The 22574-nt window shown below is 46.7% G+C and overlaps 3 protein-coding genes across 8 annotated transcripts in view; all 3 read left to right on the forward strand.

Moving 5' to 3' along the window:
• Nucleotides 1-6137, forward strand: part of LOC131137412 (NADH dehydrogenase [ubiquinone] flavoprotein 1, mitochondrial-like) — a 32579-nt gene extending 26442 nt beyond the window's left edge. The window contains exons 12-13 of the mRNA XM_058085348.1: nucleotides 5331-5418; nucleotides 6078-6137. The gene's annotated coding sequence lies outside the window, so the exon portion shown is untranslated. The remainder of the gene's footprint in view (nucleotides 1-5330; nucleotides 5419-6077) is intronic.
• A 227-nt stretch (nucleotides 6138-6364) lies between these two features.
• On the forward strand, nucleotides 6365-18665 carry kcnj14 (potassium inwardly rectifying channel subfamily J member 14). Of its 2 annotated transcripts, XM_058085344.1 has the most exons (7): nucleotides 6365-7218; nucleotides 8589-8681; nucleotides 10528-10623; nucleotides 10689-10783; nucleotides 10864-12739; nucleotides 14810-15127; nucleotides 15991-18665. In XM_058085344.1, exons 5-7 carry the CDS (start codon nucleotides 11723-11725, stop codon nucleotides 16213-16215), a joined length of 1560 nt encoding a protein of 519 aa, XP_057941327.1. In that variant the 5' UTR covers nucleotides 6365-7218; nucleotides 8589-8681; nucleotides 10528-10623; nucleotides 10689-10783; nucleotides 10864-11722; the 3' UTR covers nucleotides 16216-18665. The 2 variants fall into 2 exon arrangements, with proteins under 2 accessions (XP_057941327.1, XP_057941328.1); XM_058085345.1 differs by lacking the exon at nucleotides 6365-7218 and having other exon boundaries at nucleotides 8231-8681.
• A 323-nt stretch (nucleotides 18666-18988) lies between these two features.
• The window catches only part of myh14 (myosin, heavy chain 14, non-muscle), a 38229-nt gene continuing 34643 nt past the window's right edge, over nucleotides 18989-22574 (forward strand). For 3 of the 5 annotated variants that reach the window (XM_058085337.1, XM_058085338.1, XM_058085339.1), the window contains exon 1: nucleotides 18989-19333. The gene's annotated coding sequence lies outside the window, so the exon portion shown is untranslated. The remainder of the gene's footprint in view (nucleotides 19334-22574) is intronic. The other 2 variants (XM_058085340.1, XM_058085341.1) reach the window with 1 other exon arrangement.

Here is a 22574-nt window from a genome sequence, read left to right on the forward strand (position 1 = left end):
ATCCCCACAGGGTGTGAGGAATTTGAAAAAATACCTGGCACAGGCATGCCAAAACCGGGGGGGTTGGGGGGGTGGGGGGTGGAGAGACCAGCAACCTGGGCTGCAGACGGAGATGGAGGTTATTATTATTATTATTATTATTATTATTATTCCACTCAAGTAGAGACAACGCATATTTAAAACTATAGTGTTCCACTTTGACATGCAACCATGCGGCATTGGTCATCGGGTCCATAAAACAACCTGAAAACTAAACGACCCCTCTGACTCGCATCATGACGTCCCACTCCAGCGGAACCTTGGTTAGCGTCATTAATCCCTTCCAGAGGGTCCGACTCTAACCAAAACCTACACTGACCCTTCCCATTAGGAATCATGTAAACCCAGTCGGTCAGTTCTTGAAAGCCAAAAATGTTAATACAAAACATCTTTTTATACTTTTATATTTCCACTTTGACATGCTGAAAACAATTGTAAATCATCTAAAAATAATTGTAAATAATGCTAGCACGAGACAGCATGGAGCCGCACGGACTAGAAAGGCGTTTGAGCGCCGTGCTGATTATTTAGTCCGAGCACATCAATGTGTCTCCCAAGACATTATATGATTACATCTACCTGAGCTATGGCTTTGCTCCCCTGCTGTGACCCGCTCTTCCTGCATTGTCTCCTATTCATTAGTATGCATCAATCTTAAACATGCAAATGGGGGGGGGCGCAGTCAAGCAGCCCAGTCCGAGCTCCGTACTGAAAACCAGTAGACTACAAACACTCCAAGTACTTCACTCCTCTGTGGGTCGACATTCTCTTCCTGTTTGATAGTCACATTATTATTATTATTATTATTATTATTATCATCATTATTATTATCATTATTATTATCATTATTATTATTATTGTTGTTGTTGTTGTTGTTGGGGGGTTACCATCAGTCCATCCATGGTTCATATACTGGCTATCCCAGGCTGGGTGCACCTTGGACTGGCTGCTGGCCAATCACGGGGCCAGCCTTTCCTGGGGTCAATTTTTGACAAAAAACGTATGTCGTTTTTTTTCAGTTTTTTTCAACTTGCTTCTAATGCACTTTTCGGGTAAAAAAAAAAAACAGGAGAAACCTCACACACACTCAACATGGCCCCAGGAGCACCCAAAAACAGCATAAAAAAACTAAATTTTAGGGTGTCAATTTTTGACAAAAAACGTAAGGTTACTATGTCGTTTTTTTCAACTTGCTTCTAATGCACTTTTCGGGTAAAAAAAAAAAAACAGGGGAAACCTCACACACACTCAACATGGCCCCAGGAGCACCCAAAAATGGCATAAAATGCCAAAATTTTAGGGCGTCAATTTTTGACAAAAAACGTAAGGTTACTATGTCGTTTTTTTTCAACTTTTTGGGTAAAAAAAAAAACAGGGGAAACCTCACACACACTCAACGGGGGCCCCAGGAGCACCCAAAAATGGCATAAAATGCCAAAATTTTAGGGCGTCAATTTTTGACAAAAAACGTAAAGTATATCGTTTTTTTCAGTTTTTTTCAACTTGCTTCTAATGCACTTTTCGGGTAAAAAAAAAAAAAACAGGGGAAACCTCACACACACTCAACAGGGGCCCCAGGAGCACCCAAAAACAGCATAAAAAAACTAAATTTTAGGGCGTCAATTTTTGACAAAAAACGTAAGGTTACTATGTCGTTTTTTTTTTCAACTTTTCGGGTAAAAAAAAAAACAGGGGAAACCTCACACACACTCAACGGGGGCCCCAGGAACACCCAAAAATGGCATAAAATGCCAAAATTTTAGGGTGTAAATTTTTGACAAAAAAACGTAAAGTATGTCGTTTTTTTCCGTTTTTTTTCAACTCGCTTCTAATGCACTTTTCGGGTCAAAAAAACAGGATGAAAATGATTGCTAATATGTCTCAGCTATTTATTGTAGTGGAGTTAACTAAATTAATTTTTTTAATTAAAAAATAAATAATAATAAATTTAAAAAAAACTTAAACTATGTTAGGAAAGCAGGAAGTGAACAAATGTAACAGTTAGTGATTGTAAAAGTACCAGATGGAGGGGTAGGATTTAATAAGCTTTGCTTCTTCCTACTCCTTTTGGACATGAAGTGCTATATACGTATATCTCTATGTACGCATTGTGTGCACCCCCCCTCCAACGACACCCCCCCCCATTATACTAAGTGTGTGCCTGTCTCCGACCGATTGGTCTCCCGGGAATCTTTGCGCCTCTGGGAGTTGACAAAACGGCAAACAGAGCTGCGCCGGTGAGCACTCTCCTACCCCTACCCCCCCCAAAAAAACAACCTTTATTTTTTAGTGTATCTTTAGTGTATTGACGCAAGGCCACCCAAATAAAGGAGCTGTAACACGCCCCCCCCCCCCATTCAACAGCTCCCTAACCTTTTCCTGGCCGTCCTTGCGCTCATTTAATTAATTTGCGCAGGCGTGTCTCTGCAAACGGGCTGACAAACGGTTGACCGTCCTCGCCATCATAGCCTTGATTAAATGGGCGGACGTTTTCCCGTGTGACAAATGGTTGTTGGATCAGACTGATTCACAACTCCTGATGAGTTATTGATCCCCATCGGCCCGGCTCTTTACGGGCGGCCATCAGATTTCCCTAATCCTTCACGACTATGTCGGGAGTGCAGTGGAACGGTCGCCATCCTACCGCAGTACTCGCCTCATCCTGAAGGAGTGGGGGGCGTGTGTGAGCTCCTTGTCACTGCCGTCCTTCCATAGACGGGAAAGCCTTTTTTGTGTTTTGGATATCTCGGTGATGACGGCGTTAAACCGTACCAAAGGTTCAGGTAACCAGGTTTGGGTATTTGGAAGGGAGCCCTGGAAGAACATCGGGATGGCTCACAATGCTCGGTTTGAAAAGGCGTGGTAAAACCGCCCCTTTGTGATGTCACAGAGGGGCTGACTTCCTTATATGCTTCATAGTGAGGAAGCACTAATAAGTGGTCCCCCCCCATGTTGTTGTGGGGTCTTTTGTGACCCCTTGGGGTCTCTGGTTTCGTTTTGGTTGGTGTGACCAATCAGAGTGCAGTGGGTGGACCCGGAGGCGGGCCCTGGGTGTCATAAATTAAAACAGATCGTTTTGGCAGGAAGCATAAATCCAAGGAAATCCAGCTGGAATGGGTGCAGATTGTGGAAGATCTAGAAAGCTTTCTGTGCGGGTTATTGTGTGTAGCTGCTCTATAGGAGACCACAACTCCATACAAAGGGTAGAGATTTGAGCATAATATATCTTTTATAAAAAAAAAAAAACATCTGCTTTTCTCCATTTTTTAGTTGGGAACTGATATTTTCCTGAAACTTTTTCTGGAAAAGGTGTAAGATGGTGGCTACCGAAGGGTTCAACGGGTGGACTGGTGAAGGACCCCGAGGTGTGAAGTTCAGCACAGCTGCTGATTGTCAAGGTGGCTTGTAATTAGGCGCCAGGACCAGATGTACCCCCTCTGGTCCCGCCTCTGGTCCCGCCGTCTAATTGGGTGATTGACACTTTCAAGTCTTGGTGGGCCGGGCTCCCTGACTGAGGAATCTTTGGGACAAAAATGGTTGGAATCTGCCCACTGGTGGCTCATCGAGGTTATTGCATCCAAAAATAACAGTGGCGTCACCGTGCGGTGAGTCACCGATGACGCCTGCCAACACGAGGATTCGTCCTGGTCTGGTCTCGCCTGGCGTCGCTCTCTCGCTCTGCAAACACCAGTGAACACTACAAACACACTTCTCCTCCGCTTTCCAAACCACTGCTGTGCATGAACGCAACCCTTCTTTGAATCCAGCAGTGGAAATGGTTAGTTCTGGTTGGCTCTGGTTGGCTCTGGTTGGTTCTGGTTGGCTCTGGTTGGCTCTGGTTGGCTCTGGTTGGCTCTGGTTAGTTCTGGTTGGCTCTGGTTAGTTCTGGTTGGCTCTGGTTGGCTCTGGTTGACTGTGGTTGACTGTGGTTAGCTGTGGTTAGCGGTGGTTAGCTCTGTGACCTCCTTGCCGGTTGCAGGCCTCATTGGCGGGTACACAACACAACCCAAAGGTTCTCTTCCCCGGATTGTCATTGGTTGAGGCTCATCAGGCCTCATTCACCCGGCATCAGACAGCCTCAACCTCCACACATCCTTGATGGATCACAGGTCCTACAGACACATCCTTGATGGACTACAAGTTTCTTTGGGAAGAACATTGTTAGTGTGGCACCTTTTCAATTATTTATAAATATACTTGGATATCCTTGAATCCAATTATTCATTCATATACTTGGATATCCTTGAATCCAATTATTTATAAATATACTTGGATATCCTTGAATCCAATTATTTATACATATACTTGGATATCCTTGAATCCAATGATGAATTCATGTACTTGGATATCCTTGAATCCAATTATTTATAAATATACTTGGATATCCTTGAATCCAATTATTTATAAATATACTTGGATATCCTTGAATACAATTATTAATTCATATACCTGGATTACCTTGAATCCAATTATTAATTCATGTACTTGGATATCCTTGAATCCAATTATTTATAAATATACTTGGATATCCTTGAATCCAATTATTTATAAATATACTTGGATATCCTTGAATCCAATTATTAATTCATGTACTTGGATATCCTTGAATCCAATTATTTATAAATATACTTGGATATCCTTGAATCCAATTATTTATAAATATACTTGGATATCCTTGAATCCAATTATTTATAAATGTACTTGGATATCCTTGAATCCAATTATTAATTCATATACTTGGATATCCTTGAATCCAATTATTTATAAATATACTTGGATATCCTTGAATCCAATCATTAATTCATGTACCTGGATATCCTTGAATCCAATTATTTATAAATATACTTGGATATCCTTGAATCCAATTATTTATAAATGTACTTGGATATCCTTGAATCCAATTATTAATTCATATACTTGGATATCCTTGAATCCAATTATTAATTCATGTACTTGGATATCCTTGAATCCAATGATGAATTCATGTACTTGTATCCAAGGTCCATTTCTAGTATTAAGCTGTTAATCATGACTGCTTCTTTTGTATTCATGTTCCGTACCTAAAGTAAAGGCAGCACTATCTTTGTGTTGAGTGTCACATCATCATCATCATCATCATCATCATCATCACGACATGACTCCGCCTCTCCCACTCACAACTTTAAACTACACACACACACACAAACACACACAGAGAGAGAGAGAGTTTCCACAGGTCAATCCCAGCCTTACGTAATTCCAAACGTCAGCGGCATCCTGGTGGGTTTAATCCGCGTACTTTGTCCCGGCAGATTCCACGGAAGACGAGAAATGCTGCTGAAGAAGTTCTTGGTCTGACCGCACCTCCGAAACGAGATGAACAGTCTGCATCCCAGCCTGGTGATGAAGCCTTTTATTAGTGCCACCTCCAATGACACTTTTATCTCCACATATCAACACGTACATGTCCTTCTTCTTGTCATGTATTTGGACTTAATATTATTAATACTTAATAATATTACAACTTTTTGGCAACATAATTCTCCACACATTGCAACTTCATTTTTTCCTTGGATTTATTTTGTTAAAAATAAAATACATATGCAAAAAACAACAACAAAAAACAATAACAAAATACCCTTAATTATGTAATTAATTGTATTATGTACTATGGAAAGCAGGAAGTGAACAAATGTAACAGTTAGTGATTGTAAAAGTACCAGATGGAGGGGTAGGATTTAATAAGCTTTGCTTCTTCCTACTCCTTTTGGACATGTGGAACTGGGAACTGATTATGGGATGCACTCAATTGGAATCTGATGCATGTTCAAATGAAATAAAACCATTAGCATTAGCATTACCATTACCATTAGCATTAGCATTACCATTAGCATTACCATTAGCATTAGCATTACCATTAGCATTACATTAGAACTATAGTTGATGATTTTGAATGAAATCAGTATCGGCGCCATATTGATGACATAGTGACCAGATATATATATTTTTCAGTTAGTTCTCCTTTATGGTTCTTGAAATTGTTGTCATATTGTTTACAGTTTGGGCTTCAGCAGGATGCGTTTGGTGTTGGCGACTCCGGGAGTCAAGGCGCCTAAAACGTAAGTTCCAGCGTTCGGTAATATTTATTAGACGTTATTGTCTTTGGCACAAACGTTTAAATAATGAAATTAGCATCAGATGCTATTTGATAAAAAAAAACAGGCCCCACAAAAATATCTGGTTGTGTCGCACACGACTCCCACATAACGCCAATGAGAGGTGGGGTGGGGTGGGGTGGGGGTCCTTGGGGGCTCAAAGCAAGAAATTCCTGGGCCCCCGTGTCCAATAAACTGATAGACTGATTGACATAGACAGTGCTGAAGGCAGATAGGACCCAGCTGGGGGGCCCCCCTACGGGGTTTGCTGTATCGTTATTTCATAATTGCATCATAAATGCCCATTGTTGTCGTTTCTGTGCAGTACATGTATGACTTGGGGCCCCGGGTCTCTCAGGTCAGGGGCCCCAAAACCGGGTCCTCGGGCAAATGCCACGCCCCCGCCTCTGCCGCCTCTCCCCACTGGGGCAAAGATACTGACTGGAACCCGCCGACAGGAGGGTTGACTCCCTCTGGTCGTTCAGCTATAGAACCAACACGCCCAGGTGTTGGCAGAGAGAGATAGGAGGTAAAACATGTTAATATTTCCATTTGTATGTTTTTATTGATCATGTGATTAGTTGATTTATTGATAATGGGGGCAGGCCTCGGTATCGGCACTAGTGGTCCTTACTTGGTATTGGATCAGTACCTAAACACGCAGGAACACCATCCCTACCGGATGATGACCCAACCCCTCACCCCTGCATCATGTTTGAGGGACGGGTGATTGGGACAAAGACCAGAATGAGACCATGATGATGATGATGATGATGATGATGAGCACATGCTTAATAGTCCTGTGCACGGGGGATCACAGATCTCATGCGTGAGGATTGAGTGACAAGGTCACAGGCGGCGGCGCGTTGACGTGATTGGGGGCAGAGCCGGGCGGGAGCGCGCCGGCGATGGCACGGGAACGCTTGATGAGCAGCTGGAGCGAGCTCGCGCACTCTTCCAAATCCCCCCCCCTCCCCCTCCCTCATTCCGCTGGCCTCACTTTGGCGAGGTTGCCGCGAGAAGACGCCGTGGAAGGACGCCTCTGGTGAGTAGACGCTGACTTCCTCCTTTAAAAGCCTGATGGGAAACGTAGGAAACGTAGGATGCTTCTGGTGGGCCTTCGGGTACTCTAGCGTCACACCGTCGGGTCCCATGATTGACATGCCAGGTCGGGGGGGGGCCTCTGGCACCTGGCACCTTCTGGAAATATCATTTCACAAAACAAACATAACAATAACATAACAAAGTTAAAATTATGTTTTTTTAAGTTGTAATATTATGTCATCAACCAAATCAACAAATACATTTGGAATTTTTGTTATGTTATGAATAATGAATAAAGTTGAAACTAGAAGAAAATTTGAGAAGGAAAATAAAAAAAACCATCAGAAATGACTACAAGAATTAATTCAAAATATTTAGAGATTTTTTTTGTAATTTAAAATCTATTAATGAAAATGTTTTTTAAACATAATATAAAAATACTATTATAATATACTATTATATTATACATATAATAAATATTATAATATTAGAAGTAATGTTAGGACTAATAGTAATTTTGTGTAAATAATGTGGGAATGAAGTCATAATTTAAGAAGATAAACATCAGAAATGGGGAAAAGCAGCTGGAATTGTACAAGAATTCATTCACAATATTTAGAGAAAAAAGTTTTTATTTCAAATCTATTAATGAAAATGTTTTTTCAAACATAATAATCTAAAAATACTATTATAATATTATATTATATTATATAATAAATATTATAATATTTATTAGAACAATAATAAAAACAAAATAATGTTAGGACTAATAGTAATTTTGTGTAAATATTGTGGGAATGAAGTCATAATTTAAGAAGAAAGTAGAAATATTTGGCAAATAGGTGATGAGAACGAGTGAAGTGGGTAGGTTAGGTGGGTAGGGTAGGTGGTTAGGTAGGTGGGTAGGGTAGGTGGGTAGGTAGGTGGGTAGGGTAAGTGGGTAGGTGGGTGGGTAGGGTAAGTGGGTAGGTGGGTAGGCGGGTACTTTATTCGTCCCCAAGTGGAAGTTAATCCTATTGTTTTTCGGGCTGAGATGACCCCACCCCGAGGACTCTATGTTTGCACATCTACAGTACACATGTTGCAAAGTGTCCCTTTTAATTATCAATTCTTAATTATCAAAGTTCTTAGCCCCCCCCCCCGATCGGCCGGCCACCGTGACCTCCATCTTTGCATGACCAAGGGGAACGAAGCAGTCAACTTTCAATTAGATGGAATCAGGCTGGGCGCCAACATGAGCGCACGCATATCTCCTTATCAGGCCCTTTAATACGGCCGTGTGTGTGCGTGCGTGCGTGTGCATGTGTGCGTGCGTGTGTGCATGTGTGTGTGTGTGCATGTGTGTGTGTGATTGTGTTTCCCCAATGCAAGCTAACCTCCAAAAGCAAATGTGGCTGGGCAACGAAAGAGCACAGGGCTTGATGGGACCAGGCAGGCCCAACCGAAGCAGTCCATGACAAGGGAGTAAGTGGATTTCTTTGCTTTCACACCTCCTTCCTTCCTTCCTTCCTTCCTTCCTTCCTTCCTTCCCTACTACAGCCTTTTGCATCTTTCCATCTCTACTCATAAGCGTGTATTGCGAGCGCTAAAGGTCCAGAGTGAGAGCTCGTCTCTGTCACGTCCTGCTTAGCAACATGGATCAATAGCGAGTATCGATGCGTGCGTGTTGGCGTGGTTGTGTATTGATGAGCACATGCCCACTAAAAGCCTCAAACTGCGGATTGGTGAGAACATTTCCGGAATACAGTAAAAACCTCCGCTTTTGTCGGATTGGATTGACCCAAAACGTGTTTTTATAGTTTTACTATGAAACTTTGACAAATGATGCAGCAAATAAAATCCTGCTGGAGAGAATGGGATTAGATCTTTATCGCCAGCACATTACGTACAGTACAGTACAGTACAGTACAGTACAGTACAGTATGTAGTCCATGGAGCTGCCTTGCAGGCCACGTAGGCCTTCGTCACCCGGGAGTGAAACGGCTGTTGGTGACCTCTGGATGGACCTCCGTACACCACAGATGGTTGGAGGTGTTTGCCACTCCACCTTGATAAGATGAGGCAACGCATGGACCTTTACGTCGCCCCCACCAACACACACACACACACACACACACCTCCTCTAGCTAGCTGTCGTCAGCCGTGCGGTGACACCAGCGATGATGCAGATAGCTGACCTGAGGGCTTCTTGAGCCAAGTGTCCAGATCGGATGCTCGGCCATCAAGGTCAGGACGCTCTGCTTGACACCCGTACTAGAACACCGACTCACAACATTTACACAATGTGTACTGGTAATACTCACTGGGAACACTGGTTGCCCAGGCCTGGTTTTTTATACAATACATTGGCTGCTGTCACATTTGGAAAATATCATTCATGGACAAAGAAGAGATCATCAAACATTGATGTGCTTTTTCATCTACTTTATATCACAAGGCTGACTAACAGGCTGGACGTGCTTGTTTGTTTTCTTTTTAGCAAGCTAGTAGCATGCTAACAAGGACATTTTGCAGTTAAGAGGCAGAATTGTGATTTTTTTTGTTCACCAAAACCAAGGCGTCCGCTAACCAAGGCGTCCCCTAACCAAGGTGTCCGCTAACCGAGGCGTCCGCTAACCGAGGTGTCCGCTAACCGAGGCGTCCGCTAACCGAGGCGTCCGCTAACCGAGGCTTACCCTGACCGAGGCGTCCGCTAACCGAGGCGTCCGCTAACCGAGGCGTCCGCTAACCGGGGCGTCCCCTAACCGAGGCGTCCGCTAACCAAAGCGTCCCCTAACCGAGGCGTCCCCTAACCGAGGCGTCCGCTAACCGAGGCGTCCGCTAACCGAGGCGTCCGCTAACCGAGGCGTCCGCTAACCGAGGCGTCTGCTAACCGAGGCGTCCGCTAACCGAGGCTTCCCCTGACTGAGGCTTCCCCTGACTGAGGCGTCCGCTGACCGAGGCGTCCGCTGACCGAGGCGTCCGCTAACCGAGGCGTCCGCTAACCGAGGCGTCCGCTAACCGAGGCGTCCGCTAACCGAGGTGTCGAAGCGTCCCCTAACCGAGGCGTCCGCTAACCGAGGCGTCCGCTAACCGAGGCGTCCTCTAACTGAAGCATCCCCTAACCGAGGCGTCCGCTAACTCAGGCATCCTCTAACCGAAGTGTCCCCTAACCGAGGCGTCCGCTAACTCAGGCATCCTCTAACCGAAGCGTCCCCTAACCGAAGCGTCCCCTAACCGAGGCGTCCACTAACCTGCTTGCCTCATAAAGTCATGACTCCAAGTGCCGTAGTCGATTTCTAACGTGTGTTTGTGTCGTCGTCCTGCGTAGGCCCGTCCAGGAATGGCGCTGAGCTTCATCGGCTAAAGTGACATCAAACCATCAACCTCCGACCCAGTGCTTCCCAGCGCCATCATGTGTCTGAAGGTGACCTTGGCCAAGATGAACCCGTATTTCACTGGCCGCTTGTTCCTTATTTTCATTGGTTGCAGGTCCACGCGGGAACCAGGGGGCGTGTCCTCTTGGTGCTCCAACGTCATTGGTAGTTTGGGGGTTCAAACCATCACGTGGAAAATGGCCGTGCAAGGTAAGTTCATGTATTTCTTCATTCCTGCTTGCTTCTGGATCATGTTTTTATTCCAATGTTCTCCCCCCGGAAACCCTCAGGTGGCCTCTTGCGACCCCCCCAGTGAGCCACAGCGGAACCCCTGAGGTGACCCCCTGAGGTGACCCCCTGAGCGGACCCCCTGAGCGGACCCCCTGAGGTGACCTGTGTACTTGCCTTCTGCCGATGCGTGCCAGGAGTGACGGCAGTAATGGCCGTGTCGTTTGCTTCCTTTGCTCTGTGATCAGACGTACGCCGTATCTCAGCAGCGGGGCGACGGTGCCGGCGGCCATTTTTAGCCACGATAGCGACCATGGCCGTGCGTCACATGGCGGTATGTCATATTGTTAAAGCTGTGACATGAAGGAAGAAGATGAGGACGCTGTTGGATCCTCCGGTGATGCTTGAACCCACAACAAGGAAGGAGTTTTTCTCTTCTCACGCCGTGGTCTTCTTTCCTCACGCCAGTACCGAGCGGCGCTGAAACTGGGAGCTGCATCGTAAGAAACGGCATGTTTGATTTCTCTTCACCTGCATGCCCAGCTAGTACTTGGTCATACCCGCCGCCCCCCCCCCCCCCGACCCCCCCGTTTGCGTTCACTCCCGACGTCGCTGCCAGAGATGTTCCTCCATGTTTCAGACGGCGCCTGAACTCGGCCTCCTCTTCCTTCTTTGAAGTGAGCTCAGTCCCGCATGCCATGCCACGCCTGGCCACCCACCCTGCCCCTGCAGTCCTCCCAACCGTGGTTAAAAACCGTGACTGAACCCCCCCTGAAAGGATCGTACAGGCGGAGAAGGCCGCACGCAGGAAACGGAGCGATGGCGTTGAAAGGAATTCCGCTTTGAAGAGCATGGATTGTTATTTTGCCGAAAGACTCCGCTGATCCGACTGCACGGGACTCCGAGACCGAACTGGGAAGGATGGGGGCCGCCCGCGTGAAGCGGCGCTTCAGTGCTGTGGTGGATGGGCCAGTGGAGGAGGAGGAGGTCATGAGGCTGGCGCAGAGTGCAGCGGAACTAGCCCAGGCCGGAGGGAGCCCGACCGGGTCCGGAACCCCGACCGGCCCCTCCCCGACGCACGCCGCCAACGGCAAAGCCCCGCCTCTTCACAGCAGGAGCGATGCACGGAGGCAGAGGGAGTCAGCTGGAGGAGAAGGCGGGGAGAGCTCGGACCTCAGGAGGGCAAGAGGAAGCGGTGCGGGAGGAAGAGGGGACGACCGGTCCCTCTCGGACCGGGACTCCCTGGCTTCCCCCTCCACCGCCAGCCGCTGGCGCGCCAAGCGAGCTGGCCACCGGCCCCGGAAACGCTTTGTGGGCAAGGACGGACGCTGCAACGTTACCTTTGTCAACATGAGCGAGAGGGGCCAGCGGTACCTCAGCGACCTCTTCACCACCTGCGTGGACATCCGCTGGCGCTGGATGCTGGTCATCTTCACGCTCTCCTTCCTTCTCTCCTGGCTGCTCTTCGGATTTGCCTTCTGGCTCATTGCCTCCGCGCACGGGGACCTCTCTGTCCGCCTCGTCCCCATCTCCGCCGCCACCTCGGCCGGGCCTGGGGGCGAGAGCGACGGGGAGACGGCGGCGGCGGCGGCCGGGGAGCCGTGCTTTCTCCAAGTCAACAGCTTCATGGCGGCCTTTCTCTTCTCTTTGGAGACGCAGACGTCCATCGGTTACGGATTCCGAAGCGTGACCGAGCAGTGTCCCCTGGCGGTGGTGGCGGTCGTTTTGCAGTGCATCGTGGGCTGCATTATCGACGCCTTCATCATCGGGGCGGTCATGGCAAAGATCGCCAAGCCCAAGAAGCGCAACGAAACTCTGGTGTTCTCTGAAACGGCCGTGGTGGCCCTCAGGGACGGGAAACTGTGCATGATGTGGAGAGTCGGGAACCTGCGCAAGAGTCACCTGGTGGAGGCGCACGTCCGAGCGCAGCTCTTGAAGGTGAGTCGGAGGAGGCGGAGAACGCCGGCGCAGTCGATCACAAGCTTTCCTGGGGGGGGGGGGTTCTTCCGGAACAAAAATACGCTTGCACACCCCCGCTCCCAAACCTAGCTTAACGTTGACCTTCTTCTCCAATTTCAGGTCAACATTTGCAATAAAATTGAAAATATTATTTAATGACAAAAGTTAAAAAAAATGCAAAAATTGAAAAAACTTAACGTTACGACTACCTCATCAAAACTACCTGGAGAGTATAGAGGGGGCGGAGCCACCTGCTTTGGCCCAGAAAGGTGCACTGTATTCGGGCACACGCTCTGAGCAGTCATGCTGCTATGGAGGTGAGGAGAACCAGAGAATAGAGGGGGAGAAGCCACCTGCTGTGGCCCAGAAAGGTGCACTGTATTCGGGCACACGCTCTGAGCAGTCATGCTCTGCTATGGAGGTGAAGAGAACCAGAGTATAGAGGGGGAGGAGCCACCTGCTGTGGCCCAGAAAGGTGCACTGTATTCGGGTAGACGCTCTGAGCAGTCATGCTGCTATGGAGGTGAGGAGAACCAGAGTATAGAGGGGGAGGACTCACCTGCTGTGGCCCAGAAAGATGCACTGTATTCAGGCACACGTTCCGAGCTGCCAGTGTGCCGCTGTGTGCCGTGTTTGATACGGTTTTTGGTACATTTGGCACACGGAAGTGAATGTTTGTTTACGAGTGAGCTCGGGAATCTACGTCAGCCCGTTAAGGTCACAGGCAGGAGTCCAGTCCAGGTAATCCTGCTCCAATGGAGAGGGTTTTTTTGGGGTCCCACGATGTCTTGCACCCCATTGGTAATATGTTAATGAGCGTACCCAATGTCGTGGAACAAAGATAAGGTGAAAGTGTAAGAAAAGGAGCATTTGGTGTCGAGTCAGGAATAAAATCTTTCAGCAGAGAGAGAAGCCGAGCGCTCCGAGCGCTAAGCCCATCTGGCCCGTGTTCTCCTCTCTGCGGTTAATGAAAGCGTGTTTGATTCCGTCAGCGAGGGTTAGGAAGATTTAGCAGGGATTATCGTGCCCACTCTTCCTTGCCCATTGTCCTCCGCCATCTCATTTCCCTTTGTGTCAACTCTAACAGCGTTTGTGCTGACCTTCAAACTGCCCGTCTGACCTCTTGGCACCAGGTTTCTCGTGGCGTGGGGATTGCATGACGCCGACGCCAAGCGTATGCGCGGGCGAGAACATTGGATCTGTGCTCATGGAATTATCGTTTGGGAGGATCAGAGAAGTACACTTTGAAATATTGTGAGACCTGGTGCCCCCCCCCCCCCCCCCCCCCCAAATGGAGGGGGCTCCGGCATCCCCGCAGCCTGAGTGACGATACAGAGTTATCAAAACGAATGCACGCCATGGCACGTTTTTACATTAGTAGAGCCCTCCGGACATGATATAACACCCCTATAGTCACCAAGACATTTAAGATATAAGTCAGACTCATCCCCGTGTGGTAGTGGAGCCGAGTGCTATCCATGAGTGGGGAGTTGCATCATCGCCAGGTCCTCCAGACCGGCCAATTGTGTGGCTAACATGCTAACATGCTAACTACTCAGCCATCGTGTGGCCAACAGAGTAGACATAAGGAGAGAAGATAAGACACAAGTGCTGGTGTGTTGCTGTAAATGTGTTCTGGCGCTCGGGGAGCTAACAGGAAGTGACATTGCGTGTTAGCTTGTGGCCTGTTGATCTGGTGCTTGTGTATCTCAGCCAACATTCCAGTGACATTGCTGAGACCTGGTGGCCGGTTTGAATACTCCATATCCTTATCGTCTTGGAATATGTATTGGGAATAACTTATATTCGTGTTTTACTTCAGTTAGCATTTTTGATGCTAACTGAAGTGGAATAGTAAGTGGAATAATTGGCTAATAACACTCATATTATTGTAACTGTCCATGTTCATCGTGGCACTTCCATGTTTACGTCCATGTTTACGTCCATGTTTACGTCCATGTTTACTTCCATGTTTACTTCCATGTTTACTTCCATGTTTACTTCCATGTTTACTTCCATGTTTTGATGCCAACTTCTCCTCCCCCGCAGTCGAGGGTGACGGCAGAGGGGGAGTTCCTTCCCTTGGACAACCTGGACATCAACGTTGGCTTCGACACCGGCACCGACCGCATCTTCTTGGTGTCGCCGGTCACCATCGTCCACGAGATCAACGACGAGTCGCCTTTCTTCCAGATGGACCGCCAGAGCCTGGAGAGCGACTCGGAGCTGGAGGTGGTGGTCATCCTGGAGGGCATGGTGGAGGCCACCGCCATGACCACGCAATGCCGCAGCTCCTACCTGGCGTCTGAAATCCAGTGGGGACGCCGCTTTGAACCCGTGCTCTTCGAGAAGAAGGACTGCTACGAGGTGAGCCTCTCGCCCGCCGGCTGCTCCGCGTCTCCCCGAGGGACCGCCGTCCCTCGTTTATCACGCTTCATTGGTGAACCTCCTTGTGACTTTCTGAATATGGTTTGTCACACTATTAGAGTCCTGTAGTCATGAAATAACACCCCTATAGTCACCTTGACACTTGGTGTTAGCTAGCAAGCTAATTTTCTTCTAAAATTAAGAAGCCACTAAATTACCACTTCCACACAAGCGGGAGGGGAAGTTCATGCAGTGTTAAGGTAATGTCTCAATGGTTAGACAAATACAAAGATGCAGTGATGATGTGTAGTATTGTACACTGGCCACCAGGTGGCGCTAATCTTACTTTTATTTTTTATTTTATTTTTATTTTTTTTTCTTGTAAATTGATGACTTTTTTCATAATTCTCATAATATTATGAATTTTTTTGCTTAAATTTCAGGCTTTAGTCTTGTAATTTTAGGACTTTTTTCTCTTTATTTTACTACTTTATTTTTTATAAATTTCCGACTTTATTTAGAAATATTTAGATTTATTTTTTCTGAAATTTACAACTATATTTTCATAATATGCTACATTCTTTGTCTTTTATGCTCATAAATTATGATTTTTTTCTGCAAGTGTATTGGACTGTATTGTATGGATGTAAAAGTGACTATAGGGGTGTTGTTTTTTGTCGAGAGGGCTCTAATAATATGCCAAAGAGTTAGCCGTACATTTCATTTCCAAACAAGGAATCCTGCTCAGCCAGAATTGACTCGTCCAAAGAAGCGAGCTAAACGAGGGATGACCGTACTCGCTACTGTGAAGTACTGTACTCCCGTACCAGTACCAGTCTAAGCTGGTTCTTTGCCTCGTCCAGGTAGACTACTCGTTCTTCCACCGAACATACGAGATCCCAAACACGCCCTTGTGTAGCGCCAAGGAGCTTGCAGAGCTCAGGTTCATCCAAAGCTCTCGCTCATCATTTTGCTACGAGAACGAAGTGGCTCTGGAGCTGCTCTCTCCTGGGGAGGAACCCCCCCAAGACCCCGAGTGCCCCGCCATGCCGGGCAGCAGACTGATGCAGCATCTCCACACCAACTGAGGAGGTCTGGGCCGGGCCAGTAGAAGGAGTCGGGCGGGTCTGGGATGACTCTCGACACTGACCTCGTTGTCTGATTGGTCCTGGCAATCTTTCACAGTCACTGGAGACTCGTCTGCTAAGTCCCAATCTGGCCCATCACCACCGCAGCACGCCCCATCCGGAAGCACGCCCCATCCGGCAGCACGCCCCATCTGGCCTCACGCTACTCGGATCGGACGAGCAACACCGCCACCTGGTGGCCGGTGCTCGCAATTGCACGTCCTCGGTGCAGGACCTCAATGATTTCAATGACTTTTGTATGCAGTGAAAGGTCGTGTACCCTCATAAGTACACCTCAGGAATGTATCGCAGTATTACTATGCTGATTTATCAGAGTATTTTCATATGGTAAGTATATTTTTAGAAGGGTGATTGTCATTGTTAGGCTAGTGTTTATGTGGCAAGGCAGCGATTACACGGAGTACTACCACGGAGTACTACCACGGAGTACTACCACGGAGTACTACCACGGAGTACGGGGGCCACGTGGACAGAAATAATCATCTGATATTTGCAGGATAAAATTACAAGGAAGAAGAACAGTCAGTAATTTTTAAAAAAGTTACGTTCCAGGCACTGCCTAAGACAGCTATGGAAAGGGGGGGGCTTATGCGACCTTTGGCCTTGGGTCAGGAAGGGCTAGCCATGCTAACCTGTTTGCTGCCACGTTATAAATAAAAGCTGGCCTGAAGCGGGAGGAAAGTTTCCTTAATTAAAAAAAAATAGCTATGCTCTATTTTATATTATTGCGACTTTTTTATTCTTGTAAATTAATTACTTTATTTTTTTTGCAGGGAAACGTACGACTTTATTTTCCTAAATGTACACACTTATTCTCGCAATATTACAACATTTCTTCTTGTACATTTAAGGCATTTTGTCCGAATATACCAACTTTTTTTCTTATATTTATAACTTTATTCTCGCAATATTACAATTTTTTCCCTTGTAATTTTAAGACTTTTACATTTTTTTCTTTTAAATTTACAACTTTTTTTGCAGAAATTCTCATAAATTTACAACTTAATTCTTGTAAATGTATGACTTTATTTTCGTAACATTGCCACTTCCTTTCTTCTAAGTTTTTGTGTAAGAAGTGTGGCTTTCTTGTGGGCATCAGATGGTTTAGTTTCCAGTGTCCCTGGTCCTCCGTGGTAGAGAAGAGCTCCAAACCAGCAGCGGTGTTTACCTTGTCCCTGTGATGAATGTCTGCCGTGTATTGTTATTGTTCCAATAATGTACGTAAATAACGCTAAGGTCTTCATTCTGTCCTCACCAATCCATTCCTTCATGGCTCCTCCATGAGATGGTCTTCCTGCCCTAGACTAGAGAAACTATGCTGTGTCGTCGTGTGGCCATGTCACCAAAGTATGGAGGTACACAAGTTTTTCAACATTGGAGTTGAGAATGTACTTCAAAAACACTTGACTTTCAATGTGACTTCATTTTAGCCGGTGCATGTTTTGTGAGGGCTATCCAAAGGATGGCCCGGGGGCCGTTTTTGGTCTGCAGCTTGTTTCTTATTGGCCCTCAGCAATTCTAAAAAATAAAACAAATATTTTTAAATATTTAAATATATTGTTATATTTGACCAGGCTTGGGCAAATGACTTTCAAAAAGTCATTGGAGTGGTCCCTCGCTCTGTCGCGGTTTGTCACAAAATAATTAATAAAAAAAAACATTGCACTTTTGTGGTTATTATTAGTCAAAAAATTCATATCTAAGCACATGTTACGTATTCTTGGCTGAAATGAAACATTTTCAAGATGTTTCAAAATGTTATAAATGAGCTGAAAAACAATACAAGAGTCATTTTGCTTCATTTTAGTTTTATTAAGTGTTATCCCTCAGTTTTTAACTTGCACATCATCGCCATACTAATGCATTTTTCCTTTAAGACGGTGGTTCAAACGGCGTGGGGAAGAAGGACAAAGAAGGCCAAAACTTACCACTTCCACACCGAGTGAGAGGAGAAGCCTTTTTTTCAAGCTGGCTCGGTAGATGGACAGGTGGATTGTTGCGGCGTCTGCAGGTGTATTTATGATGATTTAACAAGTTATTACGTATATTCTGTATTTATTCATTCCTCACAGTACAGTGTTTGGCAGTATTGCAGTATAACTCCTGTTCCCTAGTCGTCTGTAATTACTCACTTTATTATTTTCTAGTTGCCATTACCAAACTGACACACCTAGCAAACTAAGGTAATACAATATAGAAGTCATAACGAGTCACCAAATATATATAAATATATATAATATTTATAAATGGAAAGCTGTAACTTAGTTGGTGTGTTTTCAGTGACGATACGGGCCAAAAATGACATTCCTATTTCATAAATAGTCAACAAATCATCATCATAAACGTCAGGACTTTGGAGGCTTGAATGCTAAGGTTCAAATCAGCATTGGGCGGGACTCTCTGATCCGCAGTCAGATCTTTTCAATATGCAAGCGTGCCAAGCTTCCACGAGCGCGTGTAAAAATCCGATCCCAGATCAGCGTCTATCTACGCTAGTCCGCAGCCGCGTCGTATACAAACAAAGGGCGCGCAAATCTCCGTACTCCTGCGCGAGGCTGACGCACAGGCACCTGCTGCGTCGCTCCGGTTGGCTTACGCCCGCGTCCATCATCTTATGTCCCGCCTCGCCCCTGTCATCATTGGCTCAGGACGTCACGGCTTTGAGCTTCCAAAGACGCCATTCGTCACCGCTTCCGTGTCGTGCCTGTTAAGGGGCGGAAGAAGCTCTCGCCGAAGTCCACAGGGTGGGTTCTTACGGCTCCGTAGTAGGTTTTCATTGGCGCGTTCCTCCTTTTCTTCGCTTCTGATTGGCGTCCGAACCGGAAGCGGTGAAGCCTTTTTGCCCTCACGCCGCTTCTGTGTCTACTTTATTCTCCTCACCAGCAGGACGGGTGTGTGTGTGTGTGTGCGTATGTGTGAGCGGCTCCACTGGCTGGGCTTGAACGTTGCGATGATAAAAGACGCCTATGCGGTAGGCAACACACCTATCACTGTGCAAAACACCCAAGAAACGGCTTCAAGACGCTCCTCCTCGCACCTTTAACCACTTGGACTCAAGGTAAGGGCTTTATTCGCCTAATCCAACTTAAAAGGAGCCGGTGTGATCGATACCCTTGAACGTCTCGTTTCTGTGTAGCCGGCTAACGCCGGTTGAGTCGTTGCTGGCGGTGAGGCGTTCACGGGCTTTACCTTTGTTGAAAGACGTGCCTCGAGTTGTCTTTGATTCCGACAAAGGGAACCCTCATTGGCCACCACGCCGGGCGCATAGCGAGGGACTCTGCCATTATTAGCTCTTGTGGCAGTCATGTCGGCATCGAACACACCGATTGAAGGACTGTGTGATACATTGGCTTTTGGCTAGTTGAAGGTGTGGCTCCCCTTTCCGGGGTCTCACCGCAGCTGCAATGCCCCCCACCCACCCCCTCGCTGCAGGTTGCTGTCATCATTATGGCTTCATTACGGCCTGCTGGTCAAATGTCTCATCACGCACCTTCAGGAGAAAGGTCCCACGCCCCTCCCGTTGCACGCAGATGAAGAAATACATAGAAAAGTGGAGACACAGGAACCCCCCCCCCCCCATCCTGTAGAGGATGACCTCAGTTAGCGTATTGTCTGGGGCTGCAACTATCAGGATGTCGCTATGGAGGCTTGCTCCTGTGTGTGTAGGAACAGGACTAACAAGACGGAATTGTGGACAAATGAGTCTCCCACGCTGGGCAGGACAAAAGGCAACTTTTATGCAAATAACCGTACACGCTTCCGTCATGGCATCCTCGTGTTGTTCATGCAGAGCTGAGCGGTCCTTGGCCTCCATGGCCATGAAGGAGACGTGTCTTCAAGAAGAAATGGAGGCAAAGCTTCAACGTCCTTTCAGTCCTTTTTCTTTTGTGCGGTAGTCCATCAATAAGTCATAAAACCTTCCTTTATTAACCGTACTACTTAGTCACGTGGTAACCTGCTGAACTGGACTACACGTGTATGAACGAGGTATACAGTCAACAAAGACGTGGGGGGGTTCTGGGACTTTTTAAGGGTAGACCAGAACCAGGAACAGGACTTGGGTTCCGACATCGTCATTCATTACCAGGCTCCATTTTCTGTTCGTTTAACTTTCGGTGAAACTACGAAAGGAAATCCACTTCAAAATACAGAGGAACCTCGGTTAGCGTCCGCCCTGGTTAGCATACTTTTCGGCTAACGTCCAAAATCTTTTCTTTCTGGTTAGCATACAGCGCGGTCTTTTTATGCTACACAAGTCCAGACAATGGCGTTCCTGCTAGTTAGCTAGCTACACAAAATGGCAACCAGGAACCGCAACGCTGTCGCAGGTGGATGATGTCATCTTTGGTTGACTCTCTAATATGTTTGTAGTTTTACGTGTATAAAACGATTTGTAAAAGACGAATGAAAGGGAGAAAGAACATTTCAGGTTCCTAAAGACACGACGTGGCAGCGATAAGCACCGCCGACTTCCTGTTAGCATCGGGTACATGTACTATTTACAAGCGTTCTGATTGGTTCCTGCATGTCAAACTCTAATTGACTAATTATAAGTCACATTTTTGTCTTTCTGGAAGAGATGAATTGCATTTAAATGATTAGGTTGGGGGCGGCACGGTGGTCTAGGGGTTAGCGCGCAGACCTCACAGCTTGGAGACCAGGGTTCAATCTCTGTGTGGAGTTTGCATGTTCTCCCCGTGCATGCGTGGGTTTTCTCCGGGTACTCCGGTTTCCTCCAACATTCCACATTCCAAAAACATGCTAGGAACAGGACTCCAAATTGTCCATAGGTATGAATGTGAGTGTGAATGGTTGTTTGTCTACATGTGCCCTGGGATTGGCTGGCGACCAGTCCAGGGTGTACCCCGCCTTACGCCCGAAGACAGCTGGGATAGGCTCCAGCACCCCCGCGACCCTCGTGAGGAAAAGCGGTAGAAAATGAATGAATGATTTGTTTGGACGTCCTGGTAGGAACTAGTGACTAAATGTTAGAGGAATATCGTCTAAAATAGAAACTTTCTTTCCCGCAGCGACTCTCGTTAGATGTCATTTATAACCGTGGAGTCCAGGCGGTGACACGCGAAGAATAGATTTAAAGGTGCAGCGTTGTTTTCACAGGAAAAGCTGACTTCCATTGTCAGCCGCATGTTTTCTATGCCGACTAGACGGGTGGCAGGGACTCTTAACGACAGTCAGCGCTACTCCACACCCAGTCTGGCGTATTTTAACAAGCATGGCGGCGCAGGGTTGGACTCTTGGCGCGATCACGCTAGGAAGACGTGCGTGCATCGCAGGAATCAGGCCCGATGACATACCTGGCGGTGTGACGCCCAATAGTTGTGACACCCAGAGCAGGGCGGCTCCGTATTCTGCATTTCTAATCGCCACGCAACCGTAGACATTCTGTTCGGGAAGGAATCCGTGAAATGACTTGCCGGTGCGTCTGTGGACAAAACACGCCAGCAATGTCCGTGATGTCGTGTCGTGTCATGTCATGTGACATCATATGAAATTCACAAAGTCACTTTTATTGTCGCAGTCGCTTTATTCGCCGCCAGCCCAGGCCCCCGTGTTGTTATGACACGGTCAGCCTTCCCTCGCCGTGTGACTGGTGCATGTCTCCGCGATCCGTTCATCTCATCAAAGCTGATATTTAAATTCTTATTTTATTATTATTATTATTATTATTATTATTATTAAACAATGTCACATTTAGTAGTATTACTCTAAAACAGGCATCAAATTCAATGCAGTTTTGGGTGAAATAATTCCAACGAAGTCATTCCAAAAAAAAATTTCCAACTTTTTTCATCCTATCCTTAATCAGTAGGTTTCAGGAAAATATCAGTTCCTGACTAAAACAGGGAGAAAATCAGTTTTTGGTGAAAAAACTTTCACTTTGAACAACTGAATACCGTGAACTATTGACAGTTTTCACATTTGGGACTGAACCGGGTGTGTGCACGTGTATGTGTGCATGTGTGTGTGTGCGCGCCCCCACCAATACGGTACCTTCTGCACGCTACACTTCCTCCTTCCTGTGTGATTGACTGTGCCCCATGTTTTGGCCATTTGTGGATAATGGCTCTCACTGTGTTTGGCTGGAGTCCCGAAGCTTTAGAAATGGCTTTATAACCACTTCCACACTGATAGATCTCAATTCATCGCAGTTATGTTTTAACAGGTCGTTGCTGGTCATTGGTGGTGGTCATTAGATGGTCATAGGTGGTCATTAGATGGTCATTAGATGGTCATTGGGTGGTCATTGGGTGGTCATTGGGTGGTCATAGGTGGTCATT

This window comes from Doryrhamphus excisus, chromosome 10 (genome assembly GCF_030265055.1).
Source record: "Doryrhamphus excisus isolate RoL2022-K1 chromosome 10, RoL_Dexc_1.0, whole genome shotgun sequence".
NCBI lineage: Eukaryota > Metazoa > Chordata > Actinopteri > Syngnathiformes > Syngnathidae > Doryrhamphus > Doryrhamphus excisus.

Coding starts and splice junctions, on each gene's coding strand:
- kcnj14 (XM_058085344.1), top strand. CDS start 11,723: ATGGGGGCCGCCCGCGTGAAGCGGCGCTTCAGTGCTGTGGTGGATGGG. Junction 12,740..14,809: donor TCCGAGCGCAGCTCTTGAAG/GTGAGTCGGAGG, acceptor CCTCCCCCGCAG/TCGAGGGTGACGGCAGAGGG. Junction 15,128..15,990: donor AGAAGAAGGACTGCTACGAG/GTGAGCCTCTCG, acceptor TGCCTCGTCCAG/GTAGACTACTCGTTCTTCCA.